The following is a 23,866-nucleotide window of genomic DNA, read 5'->3' on the forward strand; positions in this document are numbered from 1 at the left end:
ATAATATTCCTTCCTGCTTCAAAACCGTCGCCAAAGTGATAAGAACATCGTGTCTTGCAGAAAGCGGTGTTGATATTGGTATTACTTTTTTTTATTATATTTTGTAATATAAACATTGTAATTAATTGCGGAATATTTCAGACGTTTTGGAAGGATTAGCTGATGGGAAATTTGTCGAGGACAGGGCTCTGATGTGTTACTTGAAGTGTTGGTGGGCAAAAATGGGAGTGGTATTTTATGATGATTTCTTAGTTTTGTAACATTTTGCAAGATTATTGTTGTTTTTATCTTTTTAGATAAAAGCTGATGGCACTGTCGATTATAAAAAACTGATCAATGCCATTCCTGAAAACATCAGACCACCTTATGCATCGAATATTAAGGCATGCAAAGATACAGGTATAAAATAATTGTTAGTTTATTATTATATCAAAAACCAAACTTCATGAAATTTCCAATCTTTATCAAAGAAGTAATCCTTCAATTTTCAATTTTTATTGTTGCTGTAATTCTTTCTATTATAAAGACAATGAAAAGATATATAAGGTATCAAAACTCGCATAGTCCGGTTTCATATATAATACAGTTTCAAAAAGTATATTTTTATAAACAAAAATTAATAAAAAGAATCAGGTATAAAGTAATAACAGTAACTACTCGCATAGTCCGGCTTCAATTAGTCCGGTTTCATATATAATCCAGTTTCAAACAGTATATTTCTATTAAAAAAAGCAATAAAAAGATTCAGAATTAAAATAATTACAGTAAATATTCGCATAGTCCGGTTTCGATTAATCCGGATTTAGTATAATCCAGTTTAAAACAGTATGATTCTATTAAAAAAAGCAATAACATGATTAAGGTAATTACAGTAATTACTCGTATAGTCCTACTTCGTTAGTCCGGTTTCATATATAATCCAGTTTCGAAAAGTATATTTTTATAAAAAAAAAACTAATAAAAAGAATTAGGTATAAAATAATAACAGTAACTACTCGCATAGTCCGACTTCAATTAGTCCGGTTTCGTATATAATCCAGTTTCAAAAAGTATATTTCTATTAAAATAAGCAATAACAAGATTAAAGTAATTGCAGTAAGTACTCGTATAGTCCTACTTCGTTTAGTCCGGTTTCATATATAATCCAGTTTCAAAAAGTATATTTTTATTAAAGACACAATGAAAAGATACAAGTACAAAATAATTACAGTAGTTACTCGCATAGTCTGGATTCAGTATAATCCAGCTTGAAAATTTCAAGAGAAACACTTTTTAAAAGTCCTTGATTTGTCAGGTTTCAAACAGTCCAGGAGATTAGCTTATTTCATAATCCGGACTATGCGAGTTATTGCTGTATTATATTATCTTATACAAAAAAATAACGTGATGAAGTATAATTACTCAAATACCACTTTAAACTTTTAGTTGGTTCAGATGTCTGCGAAACAGTTTTCTTGTTTAATAAATGCTTGTTCCAAGTAAAACCCCAGGTAAGATTTGTTTGTAATTAACAAAATAATTTAGTTAATTTTCTAAAATTTCAGGAATATTTCTATTTCTAAATAATAAATGTAAAACGACAATGTATTGATTATGATCACCTGGAATTATATAGTAGAATAGTAAAGCAATACAAAAATAACTTAATGTTTATATTTAGATAACCTTCATTTTGAATATAAAAAATATTTGTAAAAAAATTTCTTATTTACAAAATAAATGTTACTTAAATTTGTTGAATGAAATTTTTATTTGAAGATTAATTTAAACTAAAATATACGAGGGTGTAAAAATTCGCTAAGTTGGCTAATTTCTACCAACATTACATCACTAATCTTGCATTTTCTCCTATCAATTCTTACCGATCTTCTTGAAATTTGACATGAAATATCATTAGACTTTAATAAATTGACAAACAACTTTTGTTTTTTCATAAACAAATGAACTAACGCCTACTTAGCGAACTTTTGTTAGATAATTGTATAATTGATTTGTTAAGGATTTACAGTTTCTTCATCTACACATTATTTTAACCAAAATGTAGTTGAAAAATTTATTATAAGGCGCATTGTGCAATAATATCTTAGTGATAAATTAGATCATTAAATTAACTCTAATTATTGTCACCAATTTGATATAAATTTTATAATGTTTAAATAAAAAAATATTGTTTAGAATGTTTAGAATAAAATTATTTAATTTATTAAGAGGAAAATTGCAAAGATCTTCTTGCCAATTAATGAATAAAATACATAAACAGTTGATAATTAAAAAAATATCAATCACATTTGTATTGGTTTTTCTTTTCTTCGACAAATATTTGTTGAAGATTTTTTATTTGTCTTTAATTAATTGGAAAACTTTGTAAATCACTTAGTTATGTTAATAAAAGTGGTCGCATTCAGATGTGTACGCGTCTTAAATTCAGATACGTTTAGTAATACGAAAAAAATGAGTAAATTTAAATAGTGAGAATTTCATGAACAAAAAAATTTTTTTTTACCAAAAACAAATAATTAGTATTATGAAAAACGAGAAAACCGACATTCTTTCGTAGATTCTAAAACGATGTTGATCTTTTCAACATAAACATCCCTGTTTGTAATATAATTATGCGCGCATGAATCTCTCTTCTAATTAATATATACATTCATGTAATTTACTGTGCAATGCACGTGTTCATGCGAAATCTAATTAAATATAATAATAACTTTAATGCATAGCTGAATATTCGTCTAATTATTATTTACTGGTATTTAAATGAACGATGGAAATGTTTCATGTTTACCTCAAAAATTAAATTTTAACTAAATTATGAATAACAGTTCTATTGTTCATTTCATAGATTATGTTCAGTAAAAAAAGACACGAATATTCGTGTTAATAATTAATTTGTATTTCTTTTAAAAACACATAAAATTACAACTCATAAAATTTGAAAATGTTAAAATGGATTTGCTGAATGAGTGATTTGTTTTGTAAAGTGTTTTTGGTAATTTATTCACGTGTCTAAGTGTTGAAGTTGATGAATTGTGCAAAAAAAAAGAATTTGGTTTTTCTAAAATTAAATTTCATAAAATATAAAAATATGTAGAACAATCTGTATATTACTACACAAATCACTAACTTTTCTTTAAAAAAAAGGTACTAAGAAGATTTATCAGAAGAATAGAAATAAGATATTTTATTCCAATGTGTAAACATTTGTTTCGCACATAATCTCTAAAAGAAACGTAGTGACTACGTTTTTAATTAGAAACTAAATTATTTAACATTTTTCAATTAAAAGATACAGCAATAACTCGCATAGTTCGGATAATGGAACTGTTTGAAACCGGACTAATCGAGTAAGTAAATAAAGATAAAGAGACTTGGATGTGGATTGGATTTTTTAGAATTTATTTTGCTTAATTGAAGCTTAGTTTGTTTGGACACTTTAGAACTGGACAATAGTGGATCCGTATTAATCGAAACCAGACTATGCGAGGTATTGTTTGTATAGTTTATATTATAACTGTAGTACATACCTATCCAAAGATACTGCGATTAGGCTGTAGACGGAGGCGGCAACAGAAACACCCTGTATATATGGGACGGTCTTGCACATCCACCATCCAAGCACCCAAGCTGCAAAAGAGAAGACACACATTTATTAGAAACAATTTTTTGTTACTTTTTATTAAGAAATTACATTTTGTACATGATTATATAACAAATTAGATACGTATTTCAAAGCCATTCTGAACATATATTATAATAGCTGAGCCTACGTTCAAACTTATATAATAATTAACTAAATATTTGTCAAGATTTGAAAATTTGAATATTTCTGAAATAATGATGATAAAAATATCACCGAGATTGGGATTTAGACCATGTCGGGATTTTAAAGACTGTCGGGATTATGGTTGTCGGGATTTCCACAATGTCGGGAATTTGATTATCCGGATTTCGATATAGACGCATTTCAAAGATAAGTGATGTAAATATGATTAGTTAATTGTGTCAATGTAATGAGTGTAATTGAATTGACCATGAGCTTGATGTACGTCAAAATCAGGGATTGTGGCCGAATCGATTATTATCCCGAAATTAAGCAATTATATAAAAGGACCTAATTAATCCAACTACCAAGAATAAAGGAATGGAAGATAGAAGGGAAAGCAGAAAAAAATATATAGATCCTGTCGGAGGCTGCAGACATCAGCATTTCGTCCCTAATTAATTCCCATTATAAAAATGCTGCTAGTTGATCTGCTCAATATTTCTTCCTATTTATCCCTACGATTTCTTCGAATGCCGGAAAACAAGATGTGGAGAAGAGGGTCTTTTCATTGTGCTCTCGCATCGTGTTGTTGTCCGGATGGAATCCGTGTGCAATTAAGCGATTTCAATGGATAAGTAATTTTTGATCGGCACAAAAGGGCCGTTTCGTATTCAACCCTTGACCTTCGAGATCACGGCTCAAGGAAGTGCCGGCAACTATGCAATCGGCGGCGGGTTGATTAAATATCCCGTCGAATATTCGGGAAAAGGGCTTCTCCTTGCTGTGATTTGAATATGGAGCTTCAGGGAAGTTCGCGAAGAATCCCTAAAAGGTGAATTAATGAATGTCATCGGTGTTTAATCCCCTTTTCAACCCTCATCCCCCCCCACGTGCAGATCCTCTCTCTCTCTCCGCAAGAAAAGTTAAATTAATGCTGAGCATAAAGGAAGAACTTCCATCCATGTCCTTTATTATTCAGAGGCAAGGCGAAGGACTTCTTTTGTAGCATTGTTTATTGGCGCGCATCCTAACTCTTTTCGCACACGTTTCGAGCATCCAGATGAAAATGAGAAATCTCCTGGTGGAATTAAATATGCACGGCGTCTCGCTTTCATTAACTCCTGCACGAAATCATCCAACAGTTTTTACTTTTTTTTTTGCAGAAACCATACGGATGCATTCAAACTGCATACACACTTTCCTGTTTGCTTTATTTCAATCCATTTTCTGTTCTTCATCCTATTCGTGTTTTTTTTTCTTCTTTCTATTCTTTCTTTCTATTCCAGCCGCATCGAATCCAATCTGTTCGTTCGTGTGGAATTAACAAATATAAAAATCCACGCTTCAAGCATCGCCGCCGTTGAATATTCATTTGTCAGCGGATTTAACTGGTAATCGCATTACCATTGTATCGTAAATCAATTGCTAAACATGCCGACTACAATTCCTCATATCCCATTACATGAACCATTACTCATTGCTTGTCTTTTATTTTATACATAGACTAAAACGGAAGACACAAAAAATGAGGGCATTATTCCATCATCTATAAATTATGTATAGATTTTTCAGAATTATATACTTTCAATACAACATTTATACTACAATAGTAAGATAATATTTTGACAGTTATGGTTTATGTTGTAATTCGATGTCAATTTTTCCATTCTCAAAAAAACAGTGTAATTATGTTTTTGTGTTAGTATTTCTCAAATACTATGAAAATAATGAAGAATATTGAATATAATTTCACTGAAAAAAGCTGTCAAATTTTGCTATTGTTTTTTTCAGGAAAAGTAGTAACTTTACAATTATTAATATTTCTCAAAAACTATCAAATTTTGTTGGAATATTGAACTTATATAATAAAGTTATAACTCTTGTCTACGAAATATATGGAATGGTATAGTTATTAAAGTTTACGTGTAATTGGTTGTCACAGTTAAATATCTTCATAACTTTTGAGGTAAAAATATTGACTATTCATATCCCAATACATTTTAGAGTATTTATCGAATACTGAAAAGTAATCAGACTAGAGAATATCAATATTAAAGCTGAATCTATGAAATATGTATAATTATGTCATTTTTAGTTAAATTTTGAATTGCTGTCAGAATTGGACATTTCATAACGATTTACACTTTATGGTATATCTCAAAAACTACAAAAGGCAGCGAGAAGATTAGATATAGATATTAAAGCTGAATTAATTAGGTATGAAACGTTTGAAATATCATAGTTTTGACATTTATAATTATGATTTCTTTCAGTATCAAAATTTAACTTTTTTTTAAATTCTCTATATAAATGTGTCTTCGTATTTCATTAAAAACCTATCCTTCGTTTTACGCGGTAGATAGGTTTCTGAACCTATGATTATGATTATATTTCAATTTTTTAAATACATCAAACAAAAATATTGAAAGTCAAAAAAATTGTTTCTTTTGAACATTTACTTCAAATTAGAAAAATAGACCGTGTAAAAACGAAAACGTATAAACAAAGATCCGTGTATTTCTGAAAAGAAAACTATGAGAAACAAATAGAATATTTCCATTGCAGCTGAAATCATAGGTTATGTTGTGACAGTTGTGACATTTGTGGTTTAACTGTCAAATATATTTCAATGAAAATAAAAATGACATAACTTTTCGCAACTTTTAAAGTTAGAATATTGAATATTCATATTAAAATTGAAAATATTGGCTATGAAATATGTATAATGTAAAATTAAATTTTTGTATCCTAATTACATTTTAGAGTATTTATCGAATACTGAATACTGAAAAGTAATTAGACAAGAGAATATCAATATTGAAGCTGAATCTATGAAATATGTATAATGGTATAGTTATTGCATTTTTAGTTAAATTTTTAATTGCTGCCAAAATTTAACATTTCGTAACAATTTACACTTTATGGTATATCTCAAAAACAACAAAGGCAGCCAGAAGATTAGATATAGATATTAAAGCTGAATTAAGTAGGTATAACATGTTTGAAATATAATAGTTTTGACATTTATAATTATGATGTAATTTACTATCAAAATTCTCGATATAAACGTGTCTTAGCATTTCATTACAAAACTATTCTTCGTTTTCCTGAACATATGATTATGATTTTATTTCAATTTTTTACATACATCAAACAAAAATATTGAAAGTAAAAAAAAATGTTCTTTTTCACTTTATTTTCAACATTTACTTTAAATTTGAAAAATAGACTGTGTAAAAGCGAAAACATGTAAATAAAGTTCCGTGTAAAACGCAGTTGTATTTCTCAAAAGAAAACTATAAAAAGCAGATAGAATATTTCCATTACAGCTGAAATCATAGGTTATGTTGTGACAGTTGTGACATTTCTGGTTTAACTGTCAAATATATTTCAATGAAAATAAAATTGACATAAGCTTTTGAAACGTTGCCAAAAAGTAAACAAATACGAGTTTGAGTGCATAAAATGATACTGTATATTGTCAATATTATTATACCGGTTAATAAAGTACGCTATATCCTTTATGGTAAGGATACAGACCAATATTTACAGTACGGTTTCGTGCAAACGTTCGTTCGTTCGCTCGTGCGCTCTTATTTAATTAAATCACTCTTCCGTTTGTTGATTTATACACCAGAAGTCAACCTTCATCTGGGTTAGTGTGCTATGCACACAAAACAATCATCGTTTCCGCAATATCATAATACCGGAATCTAAACAAAATTCGTACAAAACGAACACTTCAAAGCTTCCGTTAGTTCTTTTATTTTTATGTATCTGTGGTTCTTGGTGTTTCGTTCCTGTTTCAGCCGTTTGATCCGAATTAGAAAGGAAGTCCAATTAAAAGTTCTAAATTTGTTTTGAGCATCGATTAGGGAAAATTTAGCGGTACTGCACGCTTTTACAATTTCCTTTTTACATGAGGGTGGGCGAAACCGAGCACATCGATTTCCCATTCCTTGCTCTTCCTCAATGCGTTTCCGCTCACCAGAGATTACAATTTCTACATTTTCAGATACGAATTCTCTATTACTATTTCTTTAAAAATATATTTTACAAACGTTTACTTGAATATTTCTATAACAAATTTTCAAGAGAATTTTCTGAAAATTCAATGTGATTAAATATGAAATTATTATTATTTTTTTGATAAAAGTTTAAATAATCTAATAATTAATAATTTTTAAAGTGGATTTGTTGAAAAATATTAAATTGTTTGTTTTTTTTTATTATTTGAAAAATTTCTTAATCTGTGTGGTATTAGAATAAGTTTTGAAAGTGGTGTACAGTAATAAATTTGTGTATAATTCGTTGTTTTTATGGAAACTTTGTTCAGGAGTTAAGAAAAGTGCAGCCTGTTGAAAACTCTCCGTTCTTACCGCAATAACATGACAGTATTGATCAGAACTGCAATAAATGTTATATTTATTATGTAATATTCATTGCTTTGAACATTTCCTCTAATTTCCACGAATTCTCTATTAGTATTTCTTTAAAAATATATTTTTTATAAAAATTTACTTGAATATTTCTATATTTATACAAATAATAACAAATTTTCAAGAGGATTTGCTGAAAATAAAACTTAATTTAATAATTTACTAATCTTTCTGTAAAATTTTTGAAGTGAATTAGTTGCAAAATGCATGTGTTTAAAATATGAAATTGTTTGTTTTTTTTTATACGAAAAATTAATTAATCTGTGTGGTATTAGGATAAGTTTTGAAAGTGGATACAGTAATAAATTTGTGTTTAATTCGTTGTTTTTTTGGAAACTTTGTTCAGAGGTTAAGAAATGTGCAGCCTGTTGAAAACTCTCCGTTCTTACCGCAATAACATGACAGTATTGATCAGATTTGCAATAAATGTTATATTTATTATGTAATATTCATTGCTTTGAACATTTCTTCTAATTTACACGAATTCTCTATTAGTATTTCTTTAAAAATATATTTTTATAAAAGTTTACTTGAATGTTTCTATATTTATACAAATAATAACAAATTTTCAAGAGGATTTGCTGAAAATGAAACTTAGTTTAATAATTTACTCATTTTTAAAGTGAATTAGTTGAAAAATGCATGTGTTTAAAATATCAAATTGTTTGTTTTTTTTTATACGAAAAATTAATTAATCTTCGAAAAATTAATTAAAATTCCTTGTTTTTTTGGTAACTTTGTTTAGGAGTTAAGAATCGTGCAGCCTGTTGAAAACTCTTCTTTCTTACCGCAATAACATATCGATATTGATCAAAACTGCAATAAATGTTATATTTATTACGTAATATTCATTGTATTGAACATTTCCTCTAATTTCCATGAATTCTCTATTAGTATTTCTTTAAAAATATATTTTTTATAAAAATTTACTTGAATATTTCTATATTTATACAAATAATAACAAATTTTCAAGAGGATTTGCGATTATTAAACTTTGTTTAATAATTTACTAATCTTACAGTAAAATTTTTAAAGTGAATTAGTTGCAAAATGCATGTGTTTAAAATATGAAATTGTTTCATTTTTTATACGAAAAATTAATTAATCTGCATGGTATTAGGATAAGTTTTTAAAGTGGACACAGTAATAAATCTGTGTATAATTTGCTGTTTTTTTTTTTGAAAACTTTGTTCAAGAGTTAAGAAACGTGCAGCCTGTTGAAAACTCTTCTTTCTTACCGCAATAACATATCGATATTGATCAGAACTGCAATGAACGTTATACTTATTACGTAATATTCGATCTCCATACGTTCGCATAAACATATCATTGTTTTGATTTATTTACTGAAGTCCCAGCTCCGTTTACAAACATTTCCATCCTCCAGTTTTCGCAGCAACTGCAATATCTTTTGACATTCTCCCACTTCGCTGAATGATGTCGTGTAGCATTCTCTATTTTGGATTCCAGCCAGAAGTTGTATTAGTCTCAACCGCGTATACATTTTATTCATTTGTATATATATAAATAAATATATTTTCTTCTTAATTCGGTTATGCGATTTGTTGATGATTCGGTCGAGGTCGCAGCTGGATGAAGTGTGTAAAATAAAAGTAATCAAAGCGTCCTTTCCGCGCGATTACGAGAATCAATTAGAGTGTGTGACCTTGGACTACTCTTGCATCGGTTGCTCTCATCCTGGTATCTCTGGAGTGGCGGCGGCGGCGGCTGCAAATATCCTGCAGGCCCAGATATTATTACTCGAAATGGGAAGGCGTTAATCTTTGTAATAGAATCCGATACACGATCGGTGGAAGGGTCCGAAAAGCGAACGCGCACAGGGCCGAACCAGAAGTGGGCAATCAATGGAAAAGCCCATCTCTATCTCTAATTAATTCCGGCACGTACGCCGCAGACTTCCCTCATTATTTTTACCCGCACGAAGTGCTTGATTCTGTTACTCAACTTGACCTTATTGCCGTTGTCTCGTTATACATTTTTTTTCTTCTTCCACCTAACCTCTCTTCTCTTATACTTGTGATTTACAGCAAACCTGGATAAGCTTTTACTTTCGTTTTTTTCTTTTTCTTCTTCAGTTATTGAGCTTCGCGTTTGGCTGTTAATATTCTGCATTCGTTATGGAATTTCGCGTCGAGTACAAAGGGGGGTAAATGTTAACCGGGTTTCCTTTTGCGAATGGAATGCCTGTATGTGTACAGTTGAATTTAGGTCATAGGCCTACTGCTCCTCGTCAAGACCGCCGCTCCCTTTTGTTTCGCATCCCTTTTGAATGAATGATAATTCCTTTAATAATTCCCTGATTTTCAGGATGTAATGCTTTAACTGAGGTCATAGTGCGCGCTCTTCCGCTCTACATTCTTTGCATCCTTTTTTTTATTGCTTTTCATTTTCCTCCTCGACAACTAGGTTAATGTTACTGTTATTTCCTGCAAAAGACTACTTTCTTTCGAGTACTGCAACCATCCCACACATTAAACGAAAGTATTTTTAACGACGATTTGTTTCACTTTCTCCGCAGATCCAGTTTATACTTACACATTACAATGATGCAGATTCTAATCCTTAATGAAAAAAATAATTCTTGTTTATTTTTGAGACATTTGTTAAGTACATTAATATAATTGGTGCATAAACAAACTCCATGTACTTTTGGTAAATTTAATTAGAAGAATATTATAATAATTTTTATAAGTTGTAATTAATTATTAAATAGTAATTATTCAATAATTCATATGCAAATCCAAAAATGTGATTTATTTTAGTAAAAACAGATTTTTTTTTAATGAAAATTTGCATAAAAAGTAAAATTAAATATTAACTTGCCAAGTACTGTGTTAAGTATGTTTACTTGTTGAAATACTTTTGATATAAACGTATAAAATATGTATTAAAATCACTCATATCCTATTAATTTTCCGAGTTATAATTACACACTAAGCACTACTTGACAAGTTACTTTTGTTACGCAATTTGTGTAAAAACAAATGAAAAGGAAAGGAATTCAATGAAACTATTCAAAATAATAGCTGAGACATTGAAATAATGTATTAAATATGTATTAAAATCACTCATATCCTAATAATTTGCTGAGTTATAATTACACACTAAGCGCTACTTGACAAGTTATTTTTGTTATGCAATATGTGTAAAAACAAATGAAAAGGAAAGGTATTCAATGAAACTATTCAAAATAATAGCTGAGACATTGAAATAATGTATAAAGTATGTATTAAATTCACTCATATCCTAATAATTTGCTGAGTTATAATTACACACTAAGCGCTACTTGACAAGTTATTTTTGTTATGAAATATGCGTAAAAACAAATGAAAAGGAAAGGAATTCAATGAAAGTATTCAAAATAATAGCTGAGACATTGAAATAATGTATGCAGTTTGTTTTGTTGTTCCTCTTCGATTTTATTTAGAATACATTATTTTTTATCTTATCGTCTAGACTCGAGAATTTACTACCACAACATTTTTACTACATTTCATTCATTTCATTTCATTCATGCAATAACTAAGACATATTCTGCTTTAGATAAATTAACTTTAAGAACATAATGATGAAATCAAGACATTGATCAAGAATAACCCGCACTACACGATACGTGAATGATCAAAGATATTAAAAACATAAAAAAACAAACGTTTTAGTAATTTTCGAACGAAAATTACCATAATATCAGCCCTTATTTTTAATTTACTACTCAACAACATTTTTTTGAGGCGGACAAAGTTGTAATATTCACCAGACAATGCACTTTCTGATTTCCATAAATTTGTATTTTTTCAAAATTCCATTAACTTCAACAACTATAAATTTTTAGTCGAAATAGAAAACCTACCTGAAAACGTTTTTTTTGATGAAAAACCTAATAAATTCTGGGAGGATGTAATGTTTAAGTTTCGTGAAAGAAGCACGAAATTTATCAAAATTTTTTATCGTAAATAATACAAAAGCAGTCAATTTACATACATTAATTAAGTTATGTATATTAATTATTATATAATGAATTTCTAAAGGCTTTTAATCTTATGATATGAATAAATTTATTATTTAGGCAGAATATTGAAACAACTCTAGACCAAATAAATAATATTGTTATTAAGTATATATATTAAGTAGTAGGAAATAGCATATTTTTCATACTAAAGAAACTCTTCGTTTTGTATACAGATATTGCATTTCCACAGTGTTTAAGATAAATGGACGTCGATAGCGAAGGATGTTAGTCCTTTTTTATTATCCATACAGTCGCCGACCTCTCATCCCGACAGACGCGGAGCCGTATTGTCTAGAAGCTATATTAAATCTTAAAAAAAAAATGATAAGAGAGAGAGAGCGACAGAGAGAAAAAAATAATATAGAAGAGTGTTTGTGAGCGATGGATAAATCGATGTAATAAGCTTTCGCGGTTTCCTTAAAAGCCTGTCCCGGAAACATGTCACGAGTCGTTCCGTCACCTCCGCTTCCGGTTTGGACAACACAATGTTATGAAATTTGATCCAACTCAAGGGAAGGTAAAAAAAAGTGTATATATAAGAAGAAAAAAAACACCGCCAATTCCTTTTATATTTCTATAAATAAAAGTGAAATGAATCAATAAAGTTTGAAATTATTATTTCAGAGATTCATATTTATATTAATATTACTAGTTACAGAATCAAATAAGTAATATTAGTTCATTCTATACATTAATTACAATTTAATAATCTACAAATGTTTTCAGATTTTTTTTGAAAATGAGAAATGTTTGTTTAAAAAACTATATACTATATAAAACTATATAAAAAGTATATACTATTATCTAATTATAATTTAGACAAATATAGTTAATTATTGAGTTAATTGAGAAATTATTAAGTAAAATTCGAATGTGATTTTGGATGTATTTTAGAAGATATAAGTTTCCAAGAATCAAGAGCAATAGACGAATTTTGAACATATTGAGTAATAATTTTAATATGATGACAAAATTGGTTGATAATAATGTTTTTTTAGTCATATTACACAAAAATATCTGAATAATTAACAAAATATAAATATGATTATGGAAAAGAAATACAAAAAGGTTACTGAAAACTGGTAAAATTGTAGTAATAATTTCAGAAAAGAATTAAAAACTTATTATTTTTTATATTAATAGAATTTTATTAGTACTTTGGCTTAAATTATCGAATAAATTGTGTGAAAAGATACAAAAACTTATAAAATATTATTAAAAATAAATGCAGTCTAGTTATTTCTCTATACTAGGAGTGGCCAAAACTCTGCCTATTCAAGAGTTTTCTTGTGCCTCAAGTAAGAAATAAAATACAGTGGAACCTTGCTTAACGCACAAACTCGCATACGAGCATTTCACTTAACGAGCAAAATAAATCGCTTAAGGAGTGACGTTTCGCATAACGAGTGACGATGAAAAGTTAAATCGCGGATAAGAGTAAAAATCCAACAATTTTGGAATGGATTAAACTCGCTAATCAAAGTTCCACTGCAGTTATATAATAGTATGGTACAGATTTTTTTTTTTAATTTTCATACCAAAAACTTTTGGTGCAACTCCCAATATTTTCAAGTAAGCTATGATGACTTTAGTATATCCATTTATGCTTTATACCACAATTAATTTATGTATTATTTTAGTGTAAAATAACTGTTTTGTTTTTTGTTTCTATTCGAGAAACGGACTTGGGAATCCATCTTACTGAATAGGTAATAAAACTAAACCACTTGTCGGACACCTCTACTTCCCCCAATAGTTTTAAAGTGCTAAGGGTCTAGTTCCTAAGTAATCATTGACGTTCTAGTTTTAGTTCATCCTATGCACTACATCGTCCATTACACGTCGAATTGATTTATTAACGATTAAAGTTTTCGATCAACTCCATAATGCATCAAACCTTAATATCGAATTACACAGAAAGAAACCTGATAAAATAAAGAGAAAAGACTATTTTTTAATATGTATTTTTATTTTGGTAAGTTAAAATTTAGACATTATCAAACCGGACTATATAGAATCCGGACTGTCAGAAGCCGAGATATTGTTGTGCATAAATAAATTAAATCCAAAACATATTTTTTTTATAATTAGATTAAAATGAAATATATTAACACTTAATAATAGAACTTAATTATAGAAAATATTTTTGAAATTATATTAAAATTTATTGTTCTTGTAAAATTTATTAATTCTTTCTTATTATATTTACGATTAATGTAAAATGCAATTTCCCTATTGAAAAATATCACCATTATTTAGAATTTAGTAACAATCTTTAAGCATTATGTAATAATAGAGCTGAAGTAAAAGAGTTTTAAATATATTTGAAAAATTTGGGCAGAAAGACCTTATGGTTTGTTAAACTTAAGAAATATTTTGATTTTAACGTTGATTTATTACAATTCCTTCGGCAATTTATTATTTTTAATTAATAAATAACTGAAGAAATATTAAGGACTACATTTGTTTCTTTTACTCTTATTCCAAAAAAGTCTTCATTCAATACTAGTTGGACACGATGTTAGAAATGTGGATCAATATTGCAAGTCCAACAACCGAAAGATCGTTTATTGAAATCCCGACTATATCAAAATCTCGACAACCATAATGCCGACTGTATCAGAATCTCGACAACCATAATACCTACAACCATAATCCCGACAATATCAAAATCCCGATTGTATCAAAATCCCGACTATATCGAAAATGATTACTAATTTATTTGATTTTGTTGAATTATTCATAATAAACCTTAACATTATGAAATAATCTCAAATAAAATTAGATTATTAATTGTTATTATTTATTATTAATAACAATTTAAAAGTCGCTCGCTCCGGAATAATTTAAAAATGTTATTGAAGACATTTTCGATTTAGTCGGGATTTTGATATAGTCGGGATTATGGTTGTCGGGATTTCGATACAGTTGTCGGGCTTGCGAGCTTGCGATTGGAAAGATAATAGCTTTTCAGTAGAAGATTTAGAATTTCTTTGACACCATGAAGAGTTTCATTTGAGAATACTTTTCTAAAAAAAACAAAGCGCTGTTTCATGGATTAAATGGCTTTATGTTTGGAACCTCACAATTCAACACTTCCATAATTTATAACAAATTTTAAAAGAGTATAGTTTTTATCTTGTAATTGAGTTTATATTTTGTTCTACTTCAATAAATATTATTATTATTATTATATAGAAAAAAATTGCAATTTAAATCAGTATTTTTTGTGGATGCGCCAGGAATTTGGAAAGTTTATTCTGTATAATTATTGCATAATGCAATTTCCCTATTGAAAACATGACTTTAATTTAGTATTTAATAAAATATCTTTAATAAAACAGAGCAGAAACAAATTTAGCATTTTATAAATAAAATTAACATTTACAAATTTAAATCAATATTTTGTGTGGATGTGCCTAGTTTATTTATTTTTTTATTTAAAACTGTATTATTTGCATTTAAATAATAAATACATTACATTATTCATAATTCCAGTAGTAAGTTTTTATTATTTTCAAGTGCTGAAAATAAGCTCAACTTCGTGACCTTCGAGTGGCGTTTAGCAATGTTTCACGGCATTTACCTGAGGAAGTTTTTTTTTCTTTTTGAACGCAAAACAAAAGGAGGTTACATTGGCGAAGAACATCGATTCATCATGTTCGCCACGACGTTCGGGGCTTATTTATTACGTTCATTCTTTTACATTGTAGTAACTTGTGTGTGTGTGTGTAGCAAAAGAGTAATTTATTCGGCTGCATTTCATTTTTATTATTGGCGTAATAAAGGTTGGGGCTATTGGAAATAATGGCTGCGGTTAATTTATAAATCAGCTGATAGTTGCAATTTCAAGAGCCGCCGGGGCACAGCACAGCACGTGAGCGACGCTTTGACCCAGGTCATTGGAAACCAGGTCAACGGGTACGCGCGCTCCGGCCGGGACGTTGAACCTGGATCTGCGCCGAGTTCGATCCCCAACTGCCACCGCCTTCTACAACCACTACTACTGAGGGGAGACACGAAAGGGGGGGTGGATACACTAAGAACAGGTACACTCCGTATGCACCACCCACCCACAGCCACACAAACAACCATCCACGTACTCTAACGTACATACATTATTATTGTCTTGGGCCGGAATCGATTGAATACCTGAAGAAATTGAATTATACATGGGTAGATGCATTATTCATGCTCAACGTGTTCCACCTGATGGAAAATTTTGATCGTATACATATAAAAACTACTGTTAATTTCGACACTACAATTACCTGCTCCATTGGTATATTGTAAATTAAAATTCTTCTCATTTTGTCCATTATAATCAATACAATTTCAGTAAAACCTTGCTTAACGAGTTAAATCTGTTCCAAAATTTTCGGATTTTTACTCGTAATAATCAAAAATACAAAAGTTTTCTCATCGTCACTCGTTATACGAAACGTCGCTCGTTAACCGAGTCATTTTTATTACAATTCATTTTGATCGTTATACTAGGTGTTCGTTAAGTAAGGTTCCACTGAAATTGTATTGATTTGTATTTTTTTTTATACATTTTTTACTTAATTATTTTCATAACATTATAAGTAGAGATTAAAAAAAAAATAACAACAAGAACTTAAACTAATAGTCTAATTAGAACCGATCACAAAAATGTTTCAAAGTAATGCAACAAAAACAGTTTTGCCTTAACATAATTAATTTGAAAAGAAAAAATCTTTGAATTTTATTAAGATTAATTCTAACAAAATAATTTCAGAAATTTCAATAAAGTTTCAAATATTTCCAAAATTTGCTCATCTTCTTTAAACTTAATGTTCTCATCTCTATATTTATTATAATTTGAGCCAAATTAATATAGAAAATTAAGTTTTTAATTTAATTTTCTGAAATTATTACTATAATTTAAAAAAGAATATTGTTCATTTAATTATTTTTCTCTATACTAATGTTTCTCGAAATCTAAACTATATATAACATAAATAACTTGAGTGTATAGACTTCAATATATTTTATTTCTTAGTTTAATCTCAAAGTAATCTTAAGTATTAAGAAAGGCATAAAACATCGCTTAACGAGTTAAATCCGTTCCAAAATTTCCGGATTTTTACTCGTATAGTCAAACATATTCAAAAATACACAAGTTTTAAAAATGATGTAGCAGGCGTGCAATCCGGGACTTCTCTTTTCATCATCACTCGTTATGCGAAACGTCGCTCGTTAACCGAGTCATTTTTCTTACAATTAATTTTGCTTGTTAAGCGAATTGCTCGTTATGCGAGGTGTTCGTTAAGCCAGATTCCACTATATTCGTTTATGTATTTTTTTTATACATTTTTTACTTAATTATTTAATAACATTATAAGTAGAGATTTAAAAAAAAATTAATATCAATAACTTAAACCGGTGACAAAAGTGTTTGAAAGTAACGCAACAAAAACAATTTTACCTAATATAATTCATTTTAAAAGAAAAAATCCTTTGAATTTTATTAAGATTAATTCTAAATCCTGCAAATCTAACCAAATAAATCCAGAAATTTCAATAAAGTTTCAAATATTTCCAAATTTTGCTCATCTTCTTCAATCTTAATATTCTCATCTTAATACTTATTATAATTTGAGCCAAATTAATATAGAAAATTAAGTTTTTAATTTTCTGAAATTATTACTATAATTTGAAAAAGAATATTGTTCATTTAATTATTTTTCTCTATACTAATGTTTCTGGAAATCTAAATTATGTATAATATAAACAACTTGACTGCATAGGCTTCAATGTTTTTTAGTTCTTAGTTTAATCTTAAAGTAATCTTGGGCATTAAGAAAGGCATAAAACCTCGCTTAATGAGATAAATTCGTTCCAAAATTTCAGGATTTTTATTCGTATAGTGAAACATATTCAAAAATACACCAGTTTTAAAAATGTGCAATCCGGGACTTCTTCATTTAAAAAAAAAATCCTTTGAAATTTATTAATTAAAATTTATTAAAAATAATTCCAGAAATTTCAATAAAGTTTCAAATATTTCCAAATTTGCTTATTTATAATTTGAGCCTAATTAATATAGAAAATTAAGTTTTTACTTTAATTTTCTGAAATTATTACTATAATTTTAAAAGAATATTGTTCATTTAATTATTTTTTTCTATACTAATGTTTCTCGAAATCTAAACTATTTATAACATAAATAACTTGACTGCATAGGCTTCAATGTATTTTATTTCTTAGTTTAATCTTAAAGTAATCTTAGGTATTAAGAAAGGCATAAAACCTCGCTTAACCAGTTAAATTCGTTCCAAAATTTCAGGATTTTTACTCGTATAGTGAAACATATTCAAAAATACACCAGTTTTAAAAATAATGTAGCAGGCGCGTAATCCTCGTTATGCGAAACGTCGCTCGTTAACCGAGTAATATTTCTTATAATTGCTACATCATTTTGCTCGTTATGCGAGGTGTTAGTTAAGCGAGAATCCACTGTATTTGTTTATGTATTTTTTATACATTTTTTACTTAATTATTTTAATAACATTATAAGTATAGATTTTCAAAAAAATTAATAATAAGAACTTAAACTAATAGTCTAATTACAAACGATCACAAAAGTGTTTCAAAGTAACGCAACAAAAACAATTTTACCTAACAGAATAACATAATTTTAAAAGAAAAAATCCTTTGAATTTTATTAACATTAATTCTAAATTAAGCACATCTAACAAAATAATTCTAGAAATTTCAATAAAGTTTCAAATATTTCCAAAATTTGCTCATCTTCTTCAATCTTAATGTTCTCATCTCAATACTTATTACAATTTGAGCCAAATTAATATAGAAAATTAAGTTTTTAATTTAATTTTCTGAAATTATTACTATAATTTAAAAAAAAATTTATTCATTTAATTATTTTTCTCTATACTAACGTTTCTTGAAATCTAAACTATGTATAAAATAAATAACTTGACTGAATAGGCTTCAATGTATTTTATTTCTTAGTTTAATCTCAAAGTAATCTTGGGCATTAAGAAAGGCATAAAACCTCGCTTAACGAGTTAAATTCGTTCCAAAATTTCAGGATTTTTACTCGTATAGTCAAACATATTCAAAAATACACAAGTTTTAAAAATAATGTAGCAGGCGCATAATCCGGGATTTCTTTTCTTATCATCACTAGTTATGCGAAACGTCGCTCGTTAACCGAGTCATTTTTCTTACTATTGCTACATCATTTTGCTCGTTATGCGAGGTGTTCGTTAAGCGAGAATCGACTGTATTCGTTCATGTATCTTTTTTATAATTTTTTTACTTAATTATTTTAATAACAATATAGGTAGATTTTCAAAAAATTAATAACAAGAACTTAAACTAATAGTCTAATTACAAACGATCACAAAAGTGTTTCAAAGTAACGCAACAAAAACAATTTTACCTAACAGAATAACATAATTTTAAAAGAAAAAATCCATTGAATTTTATTAAAATTAATTCTAAATTAAGCACATCTAACAAAATAATTCTAGAAATTTCAATAAAGTTTCAAATATTTCCAAAATTTGCTCATCTTCTTTAATCTTAATGTTATCATCTCAAAATTTATTATAATTAAAGCCAAATTAATATAGAAAATTAAGTTTTTAATTTAATTTTCTGAAATTTTTACTATAAATTTTATAAAATACTTAAAAAAATGAATATTGTTCATTTCATTATTTTTCTCTATACTAACGTTTCTCGGAATCTAAACTATGTATAACATAAATAACTTGACTGCATAGGCTTCAATGTATTTTATTTCTTAGTTTAATCTCAAAGTAATCTTAGGCATTAAGAAAGGCATAAAACAGTTGATTAATATACACATTCGGTTGTTGGGGTTATAGCCATTTTCTAATAAGACGTTCGTTTCCTCCTATCGAACCATCACCCTTATATTCCTGCGATAAACGTAACGTAACGTAACCGGAAGTGGCAGTGATTTCGGAAAAGCGGGTCGGTGCGTAAGGCCGCAGACGCAACGGAAACTGGGTCAAAAGGGGAGAAAACTCACGTGCCCGTCTGATAATTGGATCGATGCATTTCGGATACACACATTTGCATTTTCTCGTTTTTTTTTCTCTCAACAATCTTTAAGAAAATAAAAAAAAAAGTGAAACAAAAAACAATTGTTTATTATTAATGCAGACGATCTCGATTAACTCCGAGCATTAGGTGGAAATCAGTAACTGGGTTAATTGTCTTCAATGGAAACATAATTTGTTTGGATACAGTCGCACTAATATACTAATAATACTGCTAATAATGATGATGGTGAAAGTATAATAATAACATGGTGAACCGCGCTGGAGCGGTGGTGGCAGGAGGCGCATTTCCTTTCTTTTTTTTTCCAGTCCGTGGCCTACTTTTCAAACCCTGCTACTAACCCACACACACACTCACACACAATACTATATATATACACACGAATACAGGTGAATCTGAAACGGGGTCATTCGGGGCTATTCTGAAATATCCTGAAAACAATTACGTCGTCTTCCAAGCAGAACCGAACTGAAGGAAGGAACGAGGAAATCGGGAAGGTTGTCATTGTTTTCAGCGAAATCCAATAGAAATATTGCACTTTGCAGCGGATGCGCCGGGTAATCATAACTTTTTCTATTATTGATGATCGTAACAGCACGAACTTTTAACTGGTCTACAGATAATTCCAACAGTAATTTTCTGTTTAATTCTATATAATTTTCTATTTGTTTAACTACAACTTTTACCGTACAAAAAACAAGAAATGTTTATATTTATATAATTTGTGGGACAAAAGTTTAGAATTTATTCACTTATTACAACAAATATTATTTTTTGGGACATTTCTCCTTTCGACGAAATATAATTAAAAACATACTTTAATTGTATACAAGTACATTAATGTTACCTCTGAAAACGAAGCTTTCATGTAACAAAGTCTGCAATTTCAAGCAAAAGTTGTATAAAGAAAAAGATAATATCAAATTGAAAATGATGAGGATTTATTGAATGCAGAAGATGATGGTTTTTCGACAGAAGATTTAGAAAACTTTGTTTGCAACAAAAACAGAAAAATTAAAGAAATTTTGTCACACAAATCTAAATGGTTATGTCGTATTTATCGTCATGGTTATGACGAATATATTCGTTCGTTATGACGAATATATTCGCATCATGAATTGACTTGATGTACTTAATGAATATGACGAATATATACGTCGTTGAGTTTCAAGTTTCAACTTCTGGCATAAGCAAGTTGAACTATTGCAACTATTTACAATGTAGAAAACATAACGAAAATGTAATGACGAATATATACGCTTGCGGTCAAAGCACGTGGCCACTAAAGAAGTCACATCATACAATGCATCAAATACATTTTTTTAAGAAAGAATGTATCTGGATTACGTCTGACCAAAGTTTTTTTTTGGATAATTAATCAAGGTGTAACTGCATTGGATTTCAATCTATTTTTGTTGTTAAAAATTTAGTGATTTTTTAGTACGGATTCTATTTCCAAAATGAATTCGTTTATTAATAATGCAACTGTTTTTAATGGAAGCGAACCCTTCACAACGTCGGCGATTATTTTCACCGATTTTTTTTCCACCCGGAGCATGTAAAATCGAATTTTCGCCTACCCGAAATTAATTTCTGATGGCTTTCGCCCGTTGGACGAGCGCGATTTATTTTCTGGCTTGACGATCCGAAGGGCCGGTTTTGTCTCTACGCGATGCGATATTAACTGGCAATTTCACGCAGGTCGGATGCAATTTGTTTAACCTTGGGATGGGACCGATTTATCCGGGAAACGGGTCCTAGAGAGAAGAAAAAAAAACACACACAAAAGGTCGTTTTACTAGTTTCTTTTTTGTTCGGTTTCCACCCTTGATACAACGACCAAAGTGAAAATCAATTATAATTAATCATGTTTTATCTCGAGGCTAAGATTTCATGTTGTTGCTGCTTCTATATTTGTTTTTTTTCTTTCTTTTATGTGTGTGGTTTTACTTGTGCCCTAGTCTGTGTACGATTGGAGGTCTGCCTTTAAGGCTTGGACTGTTATTTATTTACTGCCGGGACAGAAATGTAGGGACAGAGAGATGCCGCAATCCTAGTAAATACCCGGAGGCAGACGCGATTTGTAGCCTAGACCCATTCCACATCCACTCGACATATTTCATCCAGATCCATTCTACGCGAGGACAAGCAACATCGACACATATATTACTTAGTCTTAGCCTTGCAACTCTTCCGTCTTCATTCTTATTTATTTGTACATATTGATTTTTATTTAATCCTCGAGCACTTCGAAGCCGCTGCGTATAATAATCGTACATCAAACAATGAATATAAGTCGGCTGTAGTTTTGGGAATACTGGAGTAGGCAGATAAGTGGAAACACACATCAACATTTTTTTTTCATATAACTTCGCCCGTTTCTAACCTTCATAAAAAGATACTGGAAAAAAGTTTTTATTACCTCCTTATAGATCCTATCTACATATTAAATAAACATTACTATGTTGTTTATTATATGATTACGGTCAACATATTGCGCAACATCTGCTATATCTACATTTCAAAAGAAATGCTACAGCTATTATTAGGTTGTCCAAAAACTTTGTCGCATTTATTAGATCTGTATACCTTTCATCATCTTTAAATCAACGTAAAAATTGCATTCTCCTAGAATTTATAAGGTTTTTCGTCAGGAAACTTTTCCAGGTGTTTTTTATGTCGACTAAATTGGAAATTTGCAAAGACTCAAATAGGTGGAATTTAGAAGGTGCATTATCTAGTGCAGGGTTTCCCAAACTTTTCCTGCAACGGAACACTTCTTAAATCCTGAAATATTCATAGAAAATTGTTTATTTTGTAGACTAGGTCAGTGATCGGCATAGTGTGGCTCCAGAGCCGCATGTGGCTCTTTGTCTCCTTAAGTTCGGCTCTGGCACAAATATTTATTAAGTATGAAATTGATTTTTATTTAGTATACTACTTATTTAGTGTAATAAAAGTTTACTAGACAAGCAGATTTGGCTTCCAATTTTTTTGAAATTGTTGTAATGTTCTTTGGCTAATAAATTTGCCGATCACTGATCTAGGTGATAGTACATAATCAATACACTAGTAAATGTTTCATTATAGGTATTCACGGAACACCTATTAACTTTTCTCAGAACTTTCCTGGTGTTTGGAAAACCCTGATCTAGTGAATAAAAGACTTCTAACTCCAACATTTATTGTGAAGTAGTAATTGTCGAAATTTTTATCCATAAAAATTGTGCGAAACTCATACTTTGTACTGGTTTAAGTGGCCAACTTTTACAAAACGCTTATGATTGGTTGTTTTTGATATTTTTTTAACCCTTTCCAGCACAGTGATTCCACATGGAATCATTAATTCCAAATTCAATTTTCTCTTTCAACGATTAAAACTGATGGCAGCAACTAATGTCAATTAGATAGAGTAGATATATTTTTATTAGTAAGCAATGCTGAGTAAAGCATAAAAAATAGGCTGAAAAGGGTTAATATTTCTGCTAATGAACGTGTCGTGTAGTGTGGCTTATTCTCAATGAATGTCTTGATTTCATCATTATTACTAGT

At 29.2% G+C, this 23,866-nt stretch overlaps 2 protein-coding genes across 2 annotated transcripts in view; one reads left to right on the forward strand and one right to left on the reverse strand.

The window, feature by feature from the left end:
• Positions 1-6: 6 nt before the first annotated feature.
• On the forward strand, positions 7-1,632 carry LOC108566297 (pheromone-binding protein-related protein 6-like). The gene is made up of 5 exons (XM_017926109.1): positions 7-78; positions 142-230; positions 297-399; positions 1,426-1,490; positions 1,545-1,632. The coding sequence occupies exons 2-5, from the start codon at positions 192-194 to the stop codon at positions 1,560-1,562; spliced, it is 225 nt and encodes a 74-aa protein (XP_017781598.1). The 5' UTR covers positions 7-78; positions 142-191; the 3' UTR covers positions 1,563-1,632.
• Positions 1,633-3,508: 1,876 nt separating this feature from the next.
• LOC108566295 (neuropeptide SIFamide receptor-like) overlaps positions 3,509-23,866 on the reverse strand; it is a 39,751-nt gene continuing 19,393 nt past the window's right edge. The window contains exon 2 of the mRNA XM_017926107.1: positions 3,509-3,627. Coding sequence (XP_017781596.1) covers positions 3,509-3,627 — 119 coding nt within the window. The remainder of the gene's footprint in view (positions 3,628-23,866) is intronic.

Source organism: Nicrophorus vespilloides, unplaced genomic scaffold (genome assembly GCF_001412225.1).
Source record: "Nicrophorus vespilloides isolate i.1.1-1 unplaced genomic scaffold, Nicve_v1.0, whole genome shotgun sequence".
In the NCBI taxonomy this organism is placed as follows: Eukaryota; Metazoa; Arthropoda; class Insecta; order Coleoptera; family Silphidae; genus Nicrophorus; species Nicrophorus vespilloides.

Bases quoted from the DNA above. Each gene is read 5' to 3' on its own strand.
- LOC108566297 (XM_017926109.1), top strand. From the start codon at position 192: ATGTGTTACTTGAAGTGTTGGTGGGCAAAAATGGGAGTG. The intron at 231-296 runs GTATTTTATGAT...TTATCTTTTTAG, and splicing joins GGTGGGCAAAAATGGGAGTG to ATAAAAGCTGATGGCACTGT. The intron at 400-1,425 runs GTATAAAATAAT...TTAAACTTTTAG, and splicing joins TAAGGCATGCAAAGATACAG to TTGGTTCAGATGTCTGCGAA.